A 14999-nucleotide genomic window follows, 5' to 3' on the forward strand; every position below is an offset into this window, starting at 1 on the left:
TATTTGTTGAGAGAAGGGTGCAGATTTCCCTGTGTAGTGACTCAGCCCAGCTCTTTGTCCTCCGACCCTGGGCCCACATATGGAATGGGAAGGTGACCCAGCAGTGTGCACAGACAGCAGCTGGGAGAACCGGGACTGCCCCGGCCCAGGACTCGGGCAGAACAAGACAAACCCGAGTCGTGCCTAGCCCGTCCCGAATGTCCTGCTGGGTCAAGGACTTGTGAGGGTGCAGGGGGAGCAGGGAAGTCCCAAGGGCCTGTACTCTACAAAGGTGCCCCCCCCCCCCCATCTACCCACCCGCCCAGAGCAACGCAACAGACAGCACTCCTCCAGGAAGACTGGGCCACTGTGCCTTTCAATTCCAACGTGGGAAAAAGAGACAAGAACCATCTTTATTATCAAATTCCAGAGGAGAGGATCCTGCCTACAGGCAGAACCGTGTAGCTGCCAAGGGGGATGGAAAGTGACTCCTGGGGGCGGCCTCACGCTGCATCCACTCCAGGGCTCTGAGTCAGGTTCCCAGGAGGACGCGGCTGGCTGTCCACTCCCCCACATGCAGATGCAGCCGCATACCCTATCTCCAGGCGTGAAGAAGCCCCAGAGCCTGTCCTGGGGCTTCAGGGTGGCAGACAGCTGGCCACGGCATCCGGCCGGGGCATGGGCACAAAGTTCACAGGGCACAGCAGCAGCGGGCACATCTTCTCGTGAGCCTTCAGCGCCTCGCTCAGGTGCCTCAGCTCCTCCGTCAGCTTCCCGATCTCCCGCCGCAGCACGGCGTTCTCTTGCTCCAGGCACTCGTATTCCTGGGGAACACGGAGAATGGGCAGATGGGTTCCTGAGACCATGGCCCCTTCCTCTGTCCTCCCCACAGCTCTAACCAGCAAACGGCGAGCTCGCCTCCTGTGCGGAATCCTGCTTTGCTCAGATCCTTCACAATTCACATGAAGGGATCCTGAGGGCTGGGCTCTGTTTCCTGAATCAGCTTTATTGAGGGATAACATATGTAACCTAAGAATGTACCTATTTAAAATGTATGATGCAGTGAGTTTTGACAACTGTGTACAATTGTGTTGCTCAATGCGGACGCCATTTCCATCACTCCATAAAGTTCCCTTGTGCCCCTTTGCTTTCTGCAGGTCTCTGTTGGGCTCATGGCTATACCCCCCCCCCAACAGTTACTGGAACATAACAAATGTTTGCTGATTGCACAAATAAATGAATGAAAACATCCCTTTGCCGTGGGTTTGCTCCAGCACTCATCTGAGAAGTTTCAATGATATCTGGGTTTACAGAGGCACTGAACTGGAGGGCAGCAGGGAGACCCCTTAGCCCAACCCACACATAGAAACCTTCTGGCTGTAATTCCAGCGCAGACATCCAACTCGTGCTGGGTGCACTCACCTTCAAAAGACAGAGCTAGTCATTTCTGAGCCGCTGTGTTGAAAGCTCTTCTTTGTACAGACCCCAAATCATCTCGCCTGCAAACCCACCTGTTAAGCTTGGTTCTGCCTAGTGGAACCCCATGCAGGGGTGGGAACCACCCAGCCTGTGGGGCGTGCAAGGCCCAGCAGACTATCTGGTCTGCTCCTGCCAAGGCAGCATCAGGCAGGACTCAATTCAAGAAATCTATAACCAGCTAACTTTAAAGTTAATAATTCTGTAGGCCCATGAGTGATGTTATAAATATCCAAATGGCCCTTGCAGAAAAAAGGTTCTCCACCCCTGCCACAGAGTAAACCCAACACTTCTTCTCATATCACGGTTCTTGAAGTGCTAGGAGACAGCCCCATACCACTTCCCCTTAGGTATTCTCTGAGCTCAGCATCGCAGGTCCTGAGTTCCTTGTGTTAGGACTTCTTGTACCTCTGTCCCAGCAGAGACCCTCCCTGATGCTCCACACTGCAAGAATCTCTGAGAAAATGTTACTCCCAGAGTGCAGTGCATCATCTGGCAACCATGCAGAGGGCAAATGTGTGGCAGTGGCCTCCCTCGTGCTGGTTCCAAGTCACTGGGGATTCTCCCTGCATTTACACAGACGTACAAGCTTCATCTGCACCTGCTGCACCTCTGTCCATCCATGGACAGTGATGGAAGTTTTGGAGCTGAAGTACGGAGCTTGCCATCTGTCTCCACCGCATTTCACTCTGTTCCTTTGGGTATCTTCTGGACGACCGAATCTTTTAAAATTTCCATTGTATCATGCCGTGGATGTGTGATCTCACACGGCTTTAAGCCATCCACTCGCTTGAGCAGGCCTTCTTTCTCTTCATCCCTAAGTCATTACTGAGCTCTATAACACATAGCCAACTGCTGAGCCTGCCAGCCTGCCAGCCGAGACCGCCAGGCTGGTCATCTTCTGTAAATTTCCTGATGTGGTTCTTTATTCCCAGCCGGATTCGTACGGTTGGGTGTTGCTGTCCTAGGGACACATGCATTCCCTGATCACCCTGCACATCTTCTCTCTTACTAGTAGAGAAGTCTGACCTTACAGCCCCCGAAGACGTGTGCAAGTTGTCAACCCACCCCTTGGCTCGTGTGGTTCTTGTCACCTGCAGTGCCTTCTTCCTTTCCTGTGTGGGCGCAGCTCAAGCCACCACCTCCAGGAGGGCTTCTGACAGCTGTGCCCAGAGGAACCACTAAACAGAACTCTGTGTTCTGTTCAGTCTTGTATCAGGTTAAAGCTCACTGTATTAAATAATGCCTTTCCCCAAAGATCAGAAATAGCACCCAGAAGCTCTTGCTAACCCTTTCCTGCACCCTCGCCTGACGGCTAAGTGCCAGCATCCGTGTGCTCAGCGACTTCTCTGTGTTCTCTCACCTCACTCCCCACTCCTCCTTCTAGGTTCCTTCCTCCCTTTTAGAACCAAGGAGCCCAGAGAGGCTACACGCAGGGTGCATCCTTTCCTCCTCTCCATGGCACGCAGGCTCCCAGGGTAGACAGGAACCATCTCCAGGGCAGCAGGCTGTGGCTTCCCCAGTGCACTGGCCCACTGCTGCCTTCAGCCTGTCCTCTTGCTGCTCACGCTCCCTTCCTGGGGCTCCCCCAGCCCCTAACAAGCACAGTCCTGGAGTGGGAATTCGGTTTACAAACCCAGCAACAAGCCTCCCAAGGGCAAGTGCAGGATCTAGGTGGGAGGATGGGGCTGGAGGTCGAGACAGCAAGGCCTGAGAGAGGCTGCAGTGGGTGTGCCACAGATGCACGCCTACACACGCACACATGTGCACACACACACACTCTGCAACTGCAAGGGCCCTTCGCCTTCAAGTGAAGTGGAGAGCAGACACGAACGGTCCCAACAAGCTAAGGACAAGCCAGATTCCGAAGTGCAGGAAGCTCTCTTCCACGGCACAGCATCCCTGACAGCCTTTCTGCACTTCCTGAGCTCTGCAGCCAGGGGCTCTGGGGCCGCAGCGGAGCTCGCCCTGGACCCCCGCTGGGACGTCTGCAGAGCTGTCCCTTCCAGGCCGCCCAGCTGGGCCCACAGCTGCCTCCTGCAGGGGGACTTTCTCTTCTGGGATTTAAGGTCCACTCACAAATCTCCTGAGGGGCTTTCACTGAGCAGAGAGAGAGAAGTGCACATTATCGGGGAGGCCTGCCCTTCAGAAAGAAACAGAGGTGCTGGAGGGGAGGAAGGAGGCACCCGAGGACCCCGAAAGGTGGCATGGGGGACAGAATGAGAGCCCGCTTCATGCTGGGGCGCAGTGACTGGATTTCACAGTGAGGACAAGTGAGCAAGAGACAGTAAGTGCACTGTTGTTTCCAAGAGGTGATGAGTGCAGCTCAAATCCTCTCCAGTTTCCAATTCTTGGCTGAAGCCAGGGACTGAGGTCACTGAGCTGCCACCTGCCCTCCTAGAGGTAGGGAAAGCACTGCCTCAGAAATTCAGCTGGCTGGCGCCGCGGCTCAATAGGCTAATCCTCTGCCTAGCGGCGCCGGCACCCCGGGTTCTAGTCCCAGTTGGGGTGCCGGATTCTGTCCCGGTTGCCCCTCTTCCAGGCCAGCTCTCTGCTGTGGCCAGGGAGTGCAGTGGAGGATGGCCCAAGTGCTTGGGCCCTGCACCCCATGGGAGACCAGGAGAAGCACCTGGCTCCTGCCATCGGATCAGCACGGTGTGCCGGCCGCAGTGCGCTGGCCGCGGCGGCCATTGGAGGGTGAACCAACGGCAAAAGGAAGACCTTTCTCTCTCTCTCTCTCTCACTGTCCACTCTGCCTGTCAAAAATTAAAAAAATAAAAATAAATTAAAAAAAAAGAAATTCAGCTGCCTAAGGTGGTGGCTCTGGACTGGGGCCACTGTGGCAGTGCCCAGAGGAACACAGGCGAGGGCATCTAGCAGCATCCGCAGACAGCAGGGGGAGGGGTGCTACTGCACCCAGCGGGCCGGGGCAGGGGTACCGTTCCAATCCTCAGTGCACAGGGCAGCCCCCACAGCCAGGAGCTGTCCAGCCCCCAAAGTCAACAGCGCTGAAGGTGAGAAACCCTCTTCCGGGCACTGAGAGGCTGCCTGGGGAGTGGGCAGGGGGACTATCTTGGGGCAGCCAGGGTGCAGGGTGTCTCTAAGGTAGGAGACAGGATGGAGGCCTGGTAGAGAAGCTACTCAGGTGAGAAGGCAAGGAGGGCCAGGGGAAGGCCATAGGGGGCACACACACAGACCCCACTTTGCAAGCTTTGGGAGGTGCAGTGACTCTTCCAAGGTCACCCAGACATGGGCTCTGATCCTTGAATTCAAGGTCAACAGAACTCTCAGGCAGCATCACAATTCTGCTTTCTGTTGCCTACGCCTGGGCCCAAATTTCCCCACGGTGGTTACCAGAAGCAAGGGGCCGCGGGCCCTCAGGGTTTCCCAGTCAGCCGATTCCCAAGCCTCGCGCTGAGGCACTTCCCAGCAGAAAGGCTGTGTCACCAGCGAGCGCTGCACCAATTAGTGTCATCATCAGTTTCTAAACCCAGTGGGGACAGCCACGTAGAGTCCTCTCAGAGCATGCAGCCTCTGAAAACACGGTGGCAATGCACACCACAACCATACTGCCCAGGTCACCTGTCGGCTCGTGACATTTGGGGCTCTTGAAGATGGCACCGTGGCCCTCCCTTTCTGACTCAGAATTTCTTCTCAGTCTCACGCCTCCGGGTGCCTGGTAAGACCAGGCTGACTGACTCCTGGGCCACCGTTCGCCTTGTCTTAGAGATCCTGACTGTTCACTTGGGCTCCCACTGGTGCGTGTGGTGTCAGGCACGCACCTACTGTCCAGAGACAAATGGAGGTTGAAATCGCCAGGAGAGGTGCAAGTGCAGGGAGGCGGTGATGTGCAGACCCAGAGAGGGCTGAGGGACACACACACACACGGGTTAGGAAGCCCCACTCCCTGCTGCAGCGCACCTGCCAGCAACCGGCACCCTGACCCAAGGCTGAGCCCAGCCACTCTCCCTCGGCCTGGGCAGGCTCTTCCCTGCTTGCCCTCCGTGGAGGTCCCGCCTTGATGGGCGGTCCTCAGACTTTGGAGAAGGGGAACTGAGAGGGGAAGGAGGTGACCGAGGGACTTACAAGAGCTGGAGCCCAAGGGGGTTCTCCCAGGGTGTTGGAGGCAACACAGGCATGAGAGTGAGCTGAGTGGCAGAGGAAAGGGGACATGTGAAATACATCTTGCTCTAAGCGTTTGCTTTCCTGATATTCAAGAAAAGAGCTCGAGCTACTCCACGGTATCTGTGAACATCCCACAGCACAGGACGGAGGAACACTGGCTAACACCCTGAGGACAGGCTGCTGAATGCAAGGGGTAGCAGGCAGTCGCGGTCACCAGGTGGCTGCCGTCCAGGCCCCTCGATGCCGCCCAGTGTGCTACCCTCACTCCAGGCTCAGGAGAAGGTCTCCATGCATGCTGTCTGGCTCTGACTTTCCCTATCCTGGATGTGGCCCATGAGCCCTAGGAGACCCAAAGGACTTTCTTTTTTCTTTTTTTAAGATTTTATTTAGTTATTTGAGAGGCAGAGGTACAGACAGTGAGAGGGAGAGACACAGAGAGAGGTCTGGGCCACAATGGCCGGAGCTATGCCAATCTGAAGCCAGGAGCCAGGGGCTTCTTCTGGGTATCCCATGTGGGTTCAGGGACTCCAGCACTTGGGTCATCTTCTACTGCTTTCCCAGGCCACAACAGAAAGCTGGATTGGAAAAGGAGCAGCCGGGACTAGAACTGTTGCCCATATGGGATGCTGAAGCCTCAGGAAGAGGATTAACCTACTGTGCCACTGTGCTGGCCCCCCAAGGACTTTCTGCCATGCCCCTCAGCAGTTTGCTTGGTAAGCTTGGCTCAACTCACTGCATGCTGGTAAAAGCCCTCTTTCTCCCATCTTTTAACCAGACAACCACCTCCAGTGTGTAGAGTTAGTCACGTGATGCCCTGTCACTCAATTGCTGGCCACACACAACACAGATGCCCACATCAATGACACACTCCTGGAAGGAGGCTGGAAATAATGACATCCTCCTGTTCGGCACAAGCTGTGGGGTGTTTTCCCTTGGTCCTGTGCCAGCTGTCTGCTCCCTTACACCCTCTTGTGACCAGCTTCACTTGTGTGTAGCCAGTGAGGGTAAGGTAGGAGCTACAGTTGGAGAGTTTCTATACAGATGGAGCCCCCAGCATGTCCTTCCTGATGCTGCTTCTCACCACAGTTGGCCTTGTTGGAGCTGGAGCTGTTGTGCCATGGCGCATAGTTCTAGCTTCACAGAGAGACAGGAGAAGGGAATGTTCCACCATGGGTGGCCTGGGCTCCAGATGAACCCACCCATTTCTAGAAAAAGCAGTTGGTGTTACTGCTATGCAACACGGTCAACAGGCAGAAGAACAGTCCAGGAACCCACCTAGGGTTCAAAGAGGGATCCAGCAGGAGTAAACGTGGCCCCATTCCTGTGTTCCCAGGCACCTGCTTCATTTGGTTATGAAATCTAACAATGCTGTAAGTTGAGAGAAACCCAGTGCTTCATCTGGTTTTTAGTTTTGTTTTGTTTTTACAATTTAGTAAAGTTAAAAGGGTATTCATGGTACCTTCTGTGGTAGGCACAATAACGGCCCCTCAAAGGTATCTACATCCCTTCCTGGAACCTGTAAATGCTCAGATTTCACCTTTGCAGGTGCGATGACATGGAGAAGCATACAACGGAGAATGCGCCTGGATTATTCAGGCAGGCCCAGGAGTCACAGAGGGGGTCAGAGAAGAAGACATGATGATGGGAATCGAGTCGGAGAAACACAGAATGAGAAAGAACAGGCCAGCCACTGATAGCTTTGAAGATGAATGAGGACCACAACCAAGCAACACAGGATACTCCAGAAACTGGAAAAGGCAAGGGGACGAATCCTCTCCGAGACTGCAGAAGGCAGGCAGCCCTGCCAATACGTTCATTTCAGCCCTGCGAGACCGTTTCAGATGTCTAAGCATCAAAATTGTAAGGCAGCAAATGGGTGCTGCTTTAAGCACCCACACTTGTGGGAATGGGTTACAGCAGCAGTTAGGAAACCAACACCCTTGCCTTAGGAAATCCTACACTTCCCAAGGACAGGAACCCATGGCATTGCCCACAGTCGCACTTAATCAATATTTGCGGAGTGGACCTACTTGACCTTGCTCCACGAATAACCTTGTCCAAGACGCTTGGGTTACCCCAGTTCACATAATCACTCAGGACTTAGAACTGATAATGCACCAGGCTTGGACCAGAAGCTTCCTGAGGGGTGGGGCCCTGGCTGTTCTGCTGGTGCATGTGGCCTGAACACAGGGCCAGGCGTGGGCTATGAGTCTCAAGGCCCCCCTGAAGCTAGAACCACACCGGCTTCAGGAGCAAGGGGGAGGAGAAGAAAGGATGCAGAGGACACTGTGTCCAGAACTTCTAAGGGCTAGGAAGGCCCTGCCCTGCCGCACCCTGGAGCCTCTATCTAGGGCCCCGCCTTCCGACTTCCAGGAAAGCAGCTGATATTTGCAGCATATGCCACGCTGCGAATTTGTATCAGTGAGTCACCTCCGCCTGGAGGACAGGCAAACCTTGTCTGATTGAGCCTCACAATTTATTTTTTTGCAAACTGAAGGTTTGTGGCAACCTGTTTTCTAATAGTATGATGATCGTCACCATTTTTTAGCAATAAAATACTTTTAATCGAGGTACAGACATCGTTTTCTTAGAGACAATGCTATTGCACACTGAATAGGTTACAGCATAGTGTAAACATAGATTTCATACGCACTGGGAATCCAAAAACTCATGTGACTCACTTGATTGCAATATTTGCTTGATGACAGTGGCCTGGAACAAAACCCAAAATATCTCTGTGGTGTTCTCTCTGCATCTGGTTCTAAATGTGTTCCATGCTTTCCGTTAAAAGAGTTTCCAGGACTGCTCTTGCCACACCTCAGAGTCCCTGTGCAGTCAGCATCCCACACCGGCCTTGCTCGGACCATTGATGGCAAGAGCATGTGGTAGCACTGAGTTAAACTAAAACCTTTTTTTTTTTTTTTTTTTTTTGACAGGCAGAGTGGATAGTGAGAGAGAGAGACAGAGAGAAAGGTCTTCCTTTTGCCGTTGGTTCACCCTCCAATGGCCGCCGCGGTTGGCGCGCTGCGGCTGGTGCACTGCGCTGATCCGATGGCAGGAGCCAGGTGCTTCTCCTGGTCTCCCATGGGGTGCAGGGCCCAAGCACTTGGGCCATCCTCCACTGCACTCCCTGGCCACAGCAGAGAGCTGGCCTGGAAGAGGGGCAACCGGGACAGGATCGGTGCCCCGACCGGGACTAGAACCTGGTGTGCCGGCGCCGCAAGGCGGAGGGTTAGCCTAGTGAGCCGCGGCGCCGGCCTAAACTAAAACCTTTAACACTGCACACAAGCCCTGTGCAGAGACGAGCAGGTGGAACTGTCGCCAGTTCCTTAGATAGATCCCCGGATGCTTTCAAGGCCAGTTCATGACACGGAGCAGTGGGATAATCACTGTGGGATTATGTGGGTTTGTGCATAAGGGTGGGGGAAAACCTAGACCCCTGCTCTGAGTGATGAGAAGATGCTTAGCTTCATTAGCTGCAATTTGAAGACAGTGCAAAGAGGAAGTCTCAGAGCAGACAGACAGAACATCCTGTTGTGAGTCTGGTGCCTCCCAGCAGCCTGCTGCAGACCCACATGGGGACATGCAAGCCTAAGGTGAAGCTATGGGTTCTAGGGCCAGGACAGAGGAGTCACCAGTGTCGGAACTGATGACAGGAGGAGAGCTTAGCAGTTTAAATCTTCCAGGGTCAGAAGAGAAAAGGGCAGGGACAGAACCCCTGATCAACACCAACACTTAAGAAAACAGATAAGGCTGGCATTTTGTATAGCAGGTAAAGCTACCATACCCATGGCACCAGCATCCCCTGTGGGCACCTGTTTGAGTCCCAGCTGCTCCACTTCCAATCCCACTCTCTGCTATGGCCTGGGAAAGCAGTGGAAGATGGCCTGAGTGCTTGGGCCCCTGCACCCACATAGGAAACCCAGATAAAGCTCCTGGCTTCTGCCTGGTCCAGCTCTACCATTGCTGCCATCTGGGGAGTAAACTAGTAAATGGAAAATCTTTCTCTTTCTCTCTCTTTCTCTCTCTCTTCTGTCTTTATCTCTGTGTAACTCTCACTTTCAAATAAATACAAAAATATTAAAAAAAAAAAAGGCAAAGAAAACAGGTAGAAAATCTGACAGGGACACTGAGGACAGAGAGTGGCAAGGAGGGTCAGGACAGCCAGGAAATGTGGTCTTTTAGAGGCAAAAGAAGGGATGGCTTCAAGAAGGCACGAGTCAGGACCACAGGCCCAGAGAGAGGGCCCGGGGCAGGGCAGCAGCAGGGCCCTGGAGGCCCCCATGGCAGCAGCTTCTGTAGGGGTATATATACATTGTGTGTGTATATCCCTGTGTGTGTGTCATACATGTGTTTCTATGTGTTGTATGTTTGTCCTGTGTGTCTGCATGGAGCAGGGGCAGAAATGAAATGACAGAGGATGGGGACTGAATGGCAATGGAAGACAAGGAGATGGCAGGTGGGAGCTATTTTTCTTAAGAAGCAGGCAAATGGGGGCAGCGCTATGGCACAGTAGGTTAAGACTCCGCCTGTGGTGCCAGCATCCCATATGGGCACAGGTTCATGTCCTGGCTGCTTCTCTTCCAATCCAGCTCTCTGCTATGGCCTGGGAAAGCAGTAGAAGATGGCCCAAGTGTTTGGGCTCCTGCACCCATGTGAGAGACCCGGAAGAAGCTCCTGACTCCTGGCTCGCAATCAGCCCAGCTCAGGCTGTTGTGACCATTTGGAGAGTGAACCAGCAGATGGAAAACCTTTCTCTCTGTCTCTCCCTCTCTCTGTAACTGACTCTCAAATAAATAAATAAATCTTTAGAGGGAGAGATAAAGAGAGAGAGAGAAGCAGGCAAGTGAGGGGAGGAACAAAATGGGTCAAGAGCTTGAGAGGAAACCAAGATCAAGAAGAAATGTTTTGTTTTGCTGTATAATGAAGGAAATCTTGGGGCCAGCATTGTAGCACAGCAGGTTAAGCTGCCACCTGCAACACTGGCATCTAACACTGAAGCACTGGTTTGAGTCCCAGCTACTCTGTTTCTAATCCAGCTCCCTGCTAATGCACCTGGGAAAGCAGCAGAAGATGGTTCAAGTCCCTGGGCCCCCACACCCATGTGGAAGACCCAGATGGAGTTCCAGGCGCCTGGCTTTGGCTTGGCCCCAGCCTGGCTGGTTGTAGGCATTTGAGGGGGTGAACCCGCAGATACAAGATATCTATCTGATATAACCAGCAAATAGAAAATATCTCTCTCCCTCTGTCTCTCCCCCGGGTCCATCATTTTGTTTTTCAAATCAATCAATCCCATATATATGTAAAGCTTGCATATTATAAGCATTTAGCTCATGGGGAAGAAATGTAGAAGTCCATGAGCGAAGAATCAGAAGCCTGGGCTGGGAGGACCCCCGCAGAACTAAGCATGCGCACTGCCCAGGGGGTGGGGGTGGGGGTGAGGGCAGTGACGTCATCACCCGGCTGCAAGGGCAGAGGAGGCTCCTCCCTGTGGCTCCCACGTGGCTTTGCCCCAGGCACAGCCTCACCTCGTGGAGTTTGTCAGCCTTCTGGGTCTGCTTCTTCCGACTTCTCTGAGCAGCAACTCGGTTTTTTTCTCTCCTTCGCACCTTCCTGTCATCCTCCTCAGGGCTCTGGGGGGTGAGGGGAGTATGGAGAGACATTCGGTGACGTTTGAAGTTGAGGCCCCTCACCCTGCCCTCTCTTTGCTCAGCGCTGTTCACTGGGCTCCACCACGGTAGCAGTATTTGCAATCAACAGCCGTGTTGGTTGCTACCCCAGTGGGCTCAGGGTTGAGGCCCACTCCCCGGGGGCCATGCCACCTACCCTGAAAAATGGGGTGTGACCGCCATCTAAAAGATGAGGAATAAGAAACCCAGACAGGTTAAGGAACTTGCTTCAGGTACCAGCTAGTGAGTGAGGGAGTGGGAAGTGGAACTCAGGTCTGTTAGTCTCCAAACCACCGTTGGCAAACCTCTACCCCACAGGGCGTGTGCCTGGAAGAGCTGTGGTGTCAGTGCTGCCGGGGCCAGACTGGGAAAGCCAGGGGCATAGCTGTGGGGAGCTTGCTGGACGCCAGCCCTCACGCTGCCAGGCCTGAGCAGGTCCTCGGGAGAGTGGCTGCAAGCCATGCTTACACTCGCACCTGACGGCAAACACGTGACGCCACCGACTCGCCCAGCGATCTGAAGTGCCCTGGCAACGTGCTCATTTGAACAACGTGTGGCTGACACTGTTTCAGAGGTTAGAGTGAATCAGAAAGCAAAGTTATGATGTGTCCTGAAAACTCAGCCTCACACGAGATCTGAGCCAAACTTAGTCAACTCCTTCGAGGGGGAATCGTGAAACAGGGAGACAGAAAAATGGAGCTACTATGCAAAAACTCTGCAGCCAGTTAAAGAAATCATGGAAAAGAAGAGCAGTATTTGCTTTCCAGAGCCCAGTGAGAATATATCAAGGGCAAAAAAAAAAAAAAAAAAAAAAAAAAAAAAAATTCCTTCTTTCTAGAGAGTCTAAAAGTGGGGATGAAACACAGAAAGCTACTCAATTATTCATGGAAAGCAAATAACACAAAATAATTGATATTTTAAGTTAACCTATCTGGCCTTGTATTCCAAATAAGACAGGCACATATCATCTCCCCAACTTCCAGTAGGAAAGAAGTCCCAGCATATGCAAAAATATAAAGATATAAAAGAAGAAGAAGAAATAGCTTACATTATAATAGAATTAGTCTCGGGTCAAGGCTTGAGGGAACAGAGACAGGTATAACAAGGTAATCTTGTAAAGAGGCCAAGAAGTCTTGCTAAAGACACGCAGAACATCAAGGATCTTGGCTTTGTCTCTTACTGTCAGATGGCCTGGAGTAAATGACCGAACTTCTCCGAGTTTTCTGTTCCCATTCTTTCGGAGCACCTGCAGGTGCGCCAGGCACTGCCTATGCGCTGGGGACACAATTCCTGAACAGATGTCGGTGCTTCCCGCTGCCTTCTGCCAACAGCCTGGCGCTGGGGGCTGGCACCGGACACAGCGAGATTCTATCCTGAAGCTCCCGTGGGCACGCAGCCTGCTCTCCTGAAGCTACCTGCCCTAACCGAGGTTGCTGTTTTTAATTGAATCTTCACCGTGCTTTTCACTAAATCATGCCTCTGGGAGCTGACACGCTAAACTGGATTTATTACCAATCAGGGATGCGTGTCGCACCTGCCAGCCCAGCAGAACTACTTAAGGCAGAAAGAGGGGAGTACAATTTTGCGATGTTCCTATATGATGAAGCACGTCTCACTTAGTTTTCACAAAAATCCTGGGAGGGCGACGTTATTCTACTCATTTCACAAATGGGGAAACCGAGGCACGGAGAGATTAAGCGAACTGCCGAGGCTGCTCAGCCTGGGTGGCGATGCCGAGGCCCAAAGGCGCCGGACACCCACCGGGGAGAGAGCGCGAGAACCAGCCCCAACCGCCGCCAAGCTAAGCTGGGAGCTAAGGCTCCGAGGGGCCGTCCCCGCCGGCAGCCTAGTCCCAGTTTTCTGCGTGCACAGCTCTAAGTGCTGCTGAGGACGGCGCGGAGGACGGACTGGGAGCCGGGGTGGGAGGGTTGGGGGGGGACGAGGGGGTTCTACCAGAGCTGGGGGTGGAGTCTCCCCGCCGCGGCCCCCGCCCCACACCCCCAGGCTGACCCGTACCGCGTTCCCCATTCCAGCGGCCGCCAGAGGAGGGTGGGTGTGGGGAGTGGCTGGGGACGAGCCGCCCCTTTGGGTTGAAGGCCCATCCGGATACGCTGGCTGCGGGGTGGTGGCCTTCGGCGGCGCCCGGCCCGACGGCCCTGGGGCAGCGTGGACCCCACGTGCCAGGGTGCGCGGGCCGTGCCCAGCCCCAGTGGACGTCCGCGCCCTGCGGCCTTTCCACTCTCGGAGCCCTCCCAGTTGCGGCCGAAGCGGAGGCCGGGACCCCCGGACCGTCGCCCCCACGCCCCTAGTCCCTCTCCTCTCTGGCGCCGGCAGCGCCCTCCACCCGCGCGCCCCCGCGGCCCTCCCGGAGTCTCTCGCCCACTACCTGCGGCTGCTGCTGATGCCCCGGCGCCGCGACGCTCCTCTGCAGGACGCCGCCAGCGGCCGGGAGCCCCTGCGACATGCCGGGCGCTGGTGCAGCCGGCCCGCCCCGCGCGCAGCCCGGTGGAGGCGCGGCCCGGCCCGCGGCGCCCTGCACGCGGGGCCCGGGCTACGAGCGCCCTCCGACCGCCCGCATCGCCTCGCCCGCACCTGGCCGTCGGCTTGCGCCCCGCCCCCGCGGGCTTCCCGCTCTCCCGGCTCGCCGGCGCCGCGCGTCCGCCCGGGCTCCCCACCCCCGGGTCGCCGCCCGCGGTCCTTCCCGTCCCCAAGTGCGCCCCGCCTCCTTCTCCCACCTCCGCCCCGTTTCCTCCTCTCCCCGCCCTCTGCTGCGCCTCGGGGTCCCCAATCCCACCTCGGGCGCGGCTTTTCGCTGGGGCCCTGAAGTCACGTGGCGGCTCCGAAACCGAGGAGGGAACGCGACGCCCACCCGCGGGAGGCGACGCTGGGGTGGGTGGGGGTCGGGAGGCACAGTCTTGGGGGTACTCGGGGCGAGAAACACAGCCGGGTGGTCGGGGGTTGGTGGTTTTGTCTGCGCATTGCCTACGCCTCCCTGCCGCCCCCCAGCCCCGGCGGGAGTCGGGCTTTGGGGGCTCTCTCCGGGCACTCGGCCTGCGGGTCGCCACCGTCACTCGGTCCTCAGCCCAGGAGGCGCAGGCGCGGGAAGGGGCGGCAGCCTCACGCGTGGAGCCGCGCGCCCAGAGCGCGGGCGTTCCCGGGCCTTTCTGCGGGGAGCACCTGCCCTTTCTGTTCCCGGTGCTGCCGGGCTGCGGGAAGGAGCGAGGCGGGGCGGCCCCGAGCGTGGATTCCTTGAGCCGGAGCGTGGGCAGGGGCCACTGTCCCGGACGGGAACAGTGACCGGCGTCCCAGGGAGCGAATCCCACACGTTGGACAACGTCTCTGGCGACGGGATCAGGACTGTGGCCCCGTCATCCTGAAGTCAGATGGACCAGAACCGTTTCCTTGTTCAAGATCGGAGCGGCAGGTGTCCTGCCTGTAGGTGAAGATGTGTGGTGGCTGCCACACGCCCGTGCCGCAGCGGGGACAGGGCAGAGGCAGGGCGTGTCGCCCCCTCCCCCCCTCCCAAACTGTCTGCCGCTTAACAAGTGTTGAACGTGGTCCCAGCAAATAAAGAACGAGCGGTTACCGGCTTGAGGTCTGCGAGGAGTCAGCGCCGGGAAGGGAAGCGAGTCGCGACTCCGGGTGGGCGGGTGGGCAGGTCACAAGTGCCTTCCCAGTGTAGTCGCTGAGGCCTTCAGGTTTGTGGGCAGCCGGGGGATGGGGCATGAGAAATTCTGATTCCCAGGCCAG

The 14999-nt window shown here is 55.7% G+C and overlaps 1 protein-coding gene across 1 annotated transcript; it reads right to left on the reverse strand.

Annotated features, from left to right (window-relative positions):
* Window positions 1–394: 394 nt before the first annotated feature.
* On the reverse strand, window positions 395–13718 carry BATF3 (basic leucine zipper ATF-like transcription factor 3). Its single transcript, XM_062211321.1, has 3 exons — window positions 13636–13718; window positions 11109–11213; window positions 395–803 (listed from the first exon to the last, which is right to left on the reverse strand). The coding sequence occupies exons 1-3, from the start codon at window positions 13711–13713 to the stop codon at window positions 618–620; spliced, it is 369 nt and encodes a 122-aa protein (XP_062067305.1). The 5' UTR covers window positions 13714–13718; the 3' UTR covers window positions 395–617.
* Window positions 13719–14999: the final 1281 nt, after the last annotated feature.

The sequence above is a fragment of the Lepus europaeus genome, chromosome 14, assembly GCF_033115175.1.
Source record: "Lepus europaeus isolate LE1 chromosome 14, mLepTim1.pri, whole genome shotgun sequence".
NCBI lineage: Eukaryota > Metazoa > Chordata > Mammalia > Lagomorpha > Leporidae > Lepus > Lepus europaeus.

Excerpts from the sequence above, each read along its gene's own strand:
- BATF3 (XM_062211321.1), bottom strand. The coding sequence starts at position 13,713 with ATGTCGCAGGGGCTCCCGGCCGCTGGCGGCGTCCTGCAGAGGAGCGTC. Across the intron at positions 11,214-13,635 it reads GGCATCAGCAGCAGCCGCAG|AGCCCTGAGGAGGATGACAG; the intron begins GTAGTGGGCGAG and ends CTCACCCCCCAG. Across the intron at positions 804-11,108 it reads AGGCTGACAAACTCCACGAG|GAATACGAGTGCCTGGAGCA; the intron begins GTGAGGCTGTGC and ends CGTGTTCCCCAG.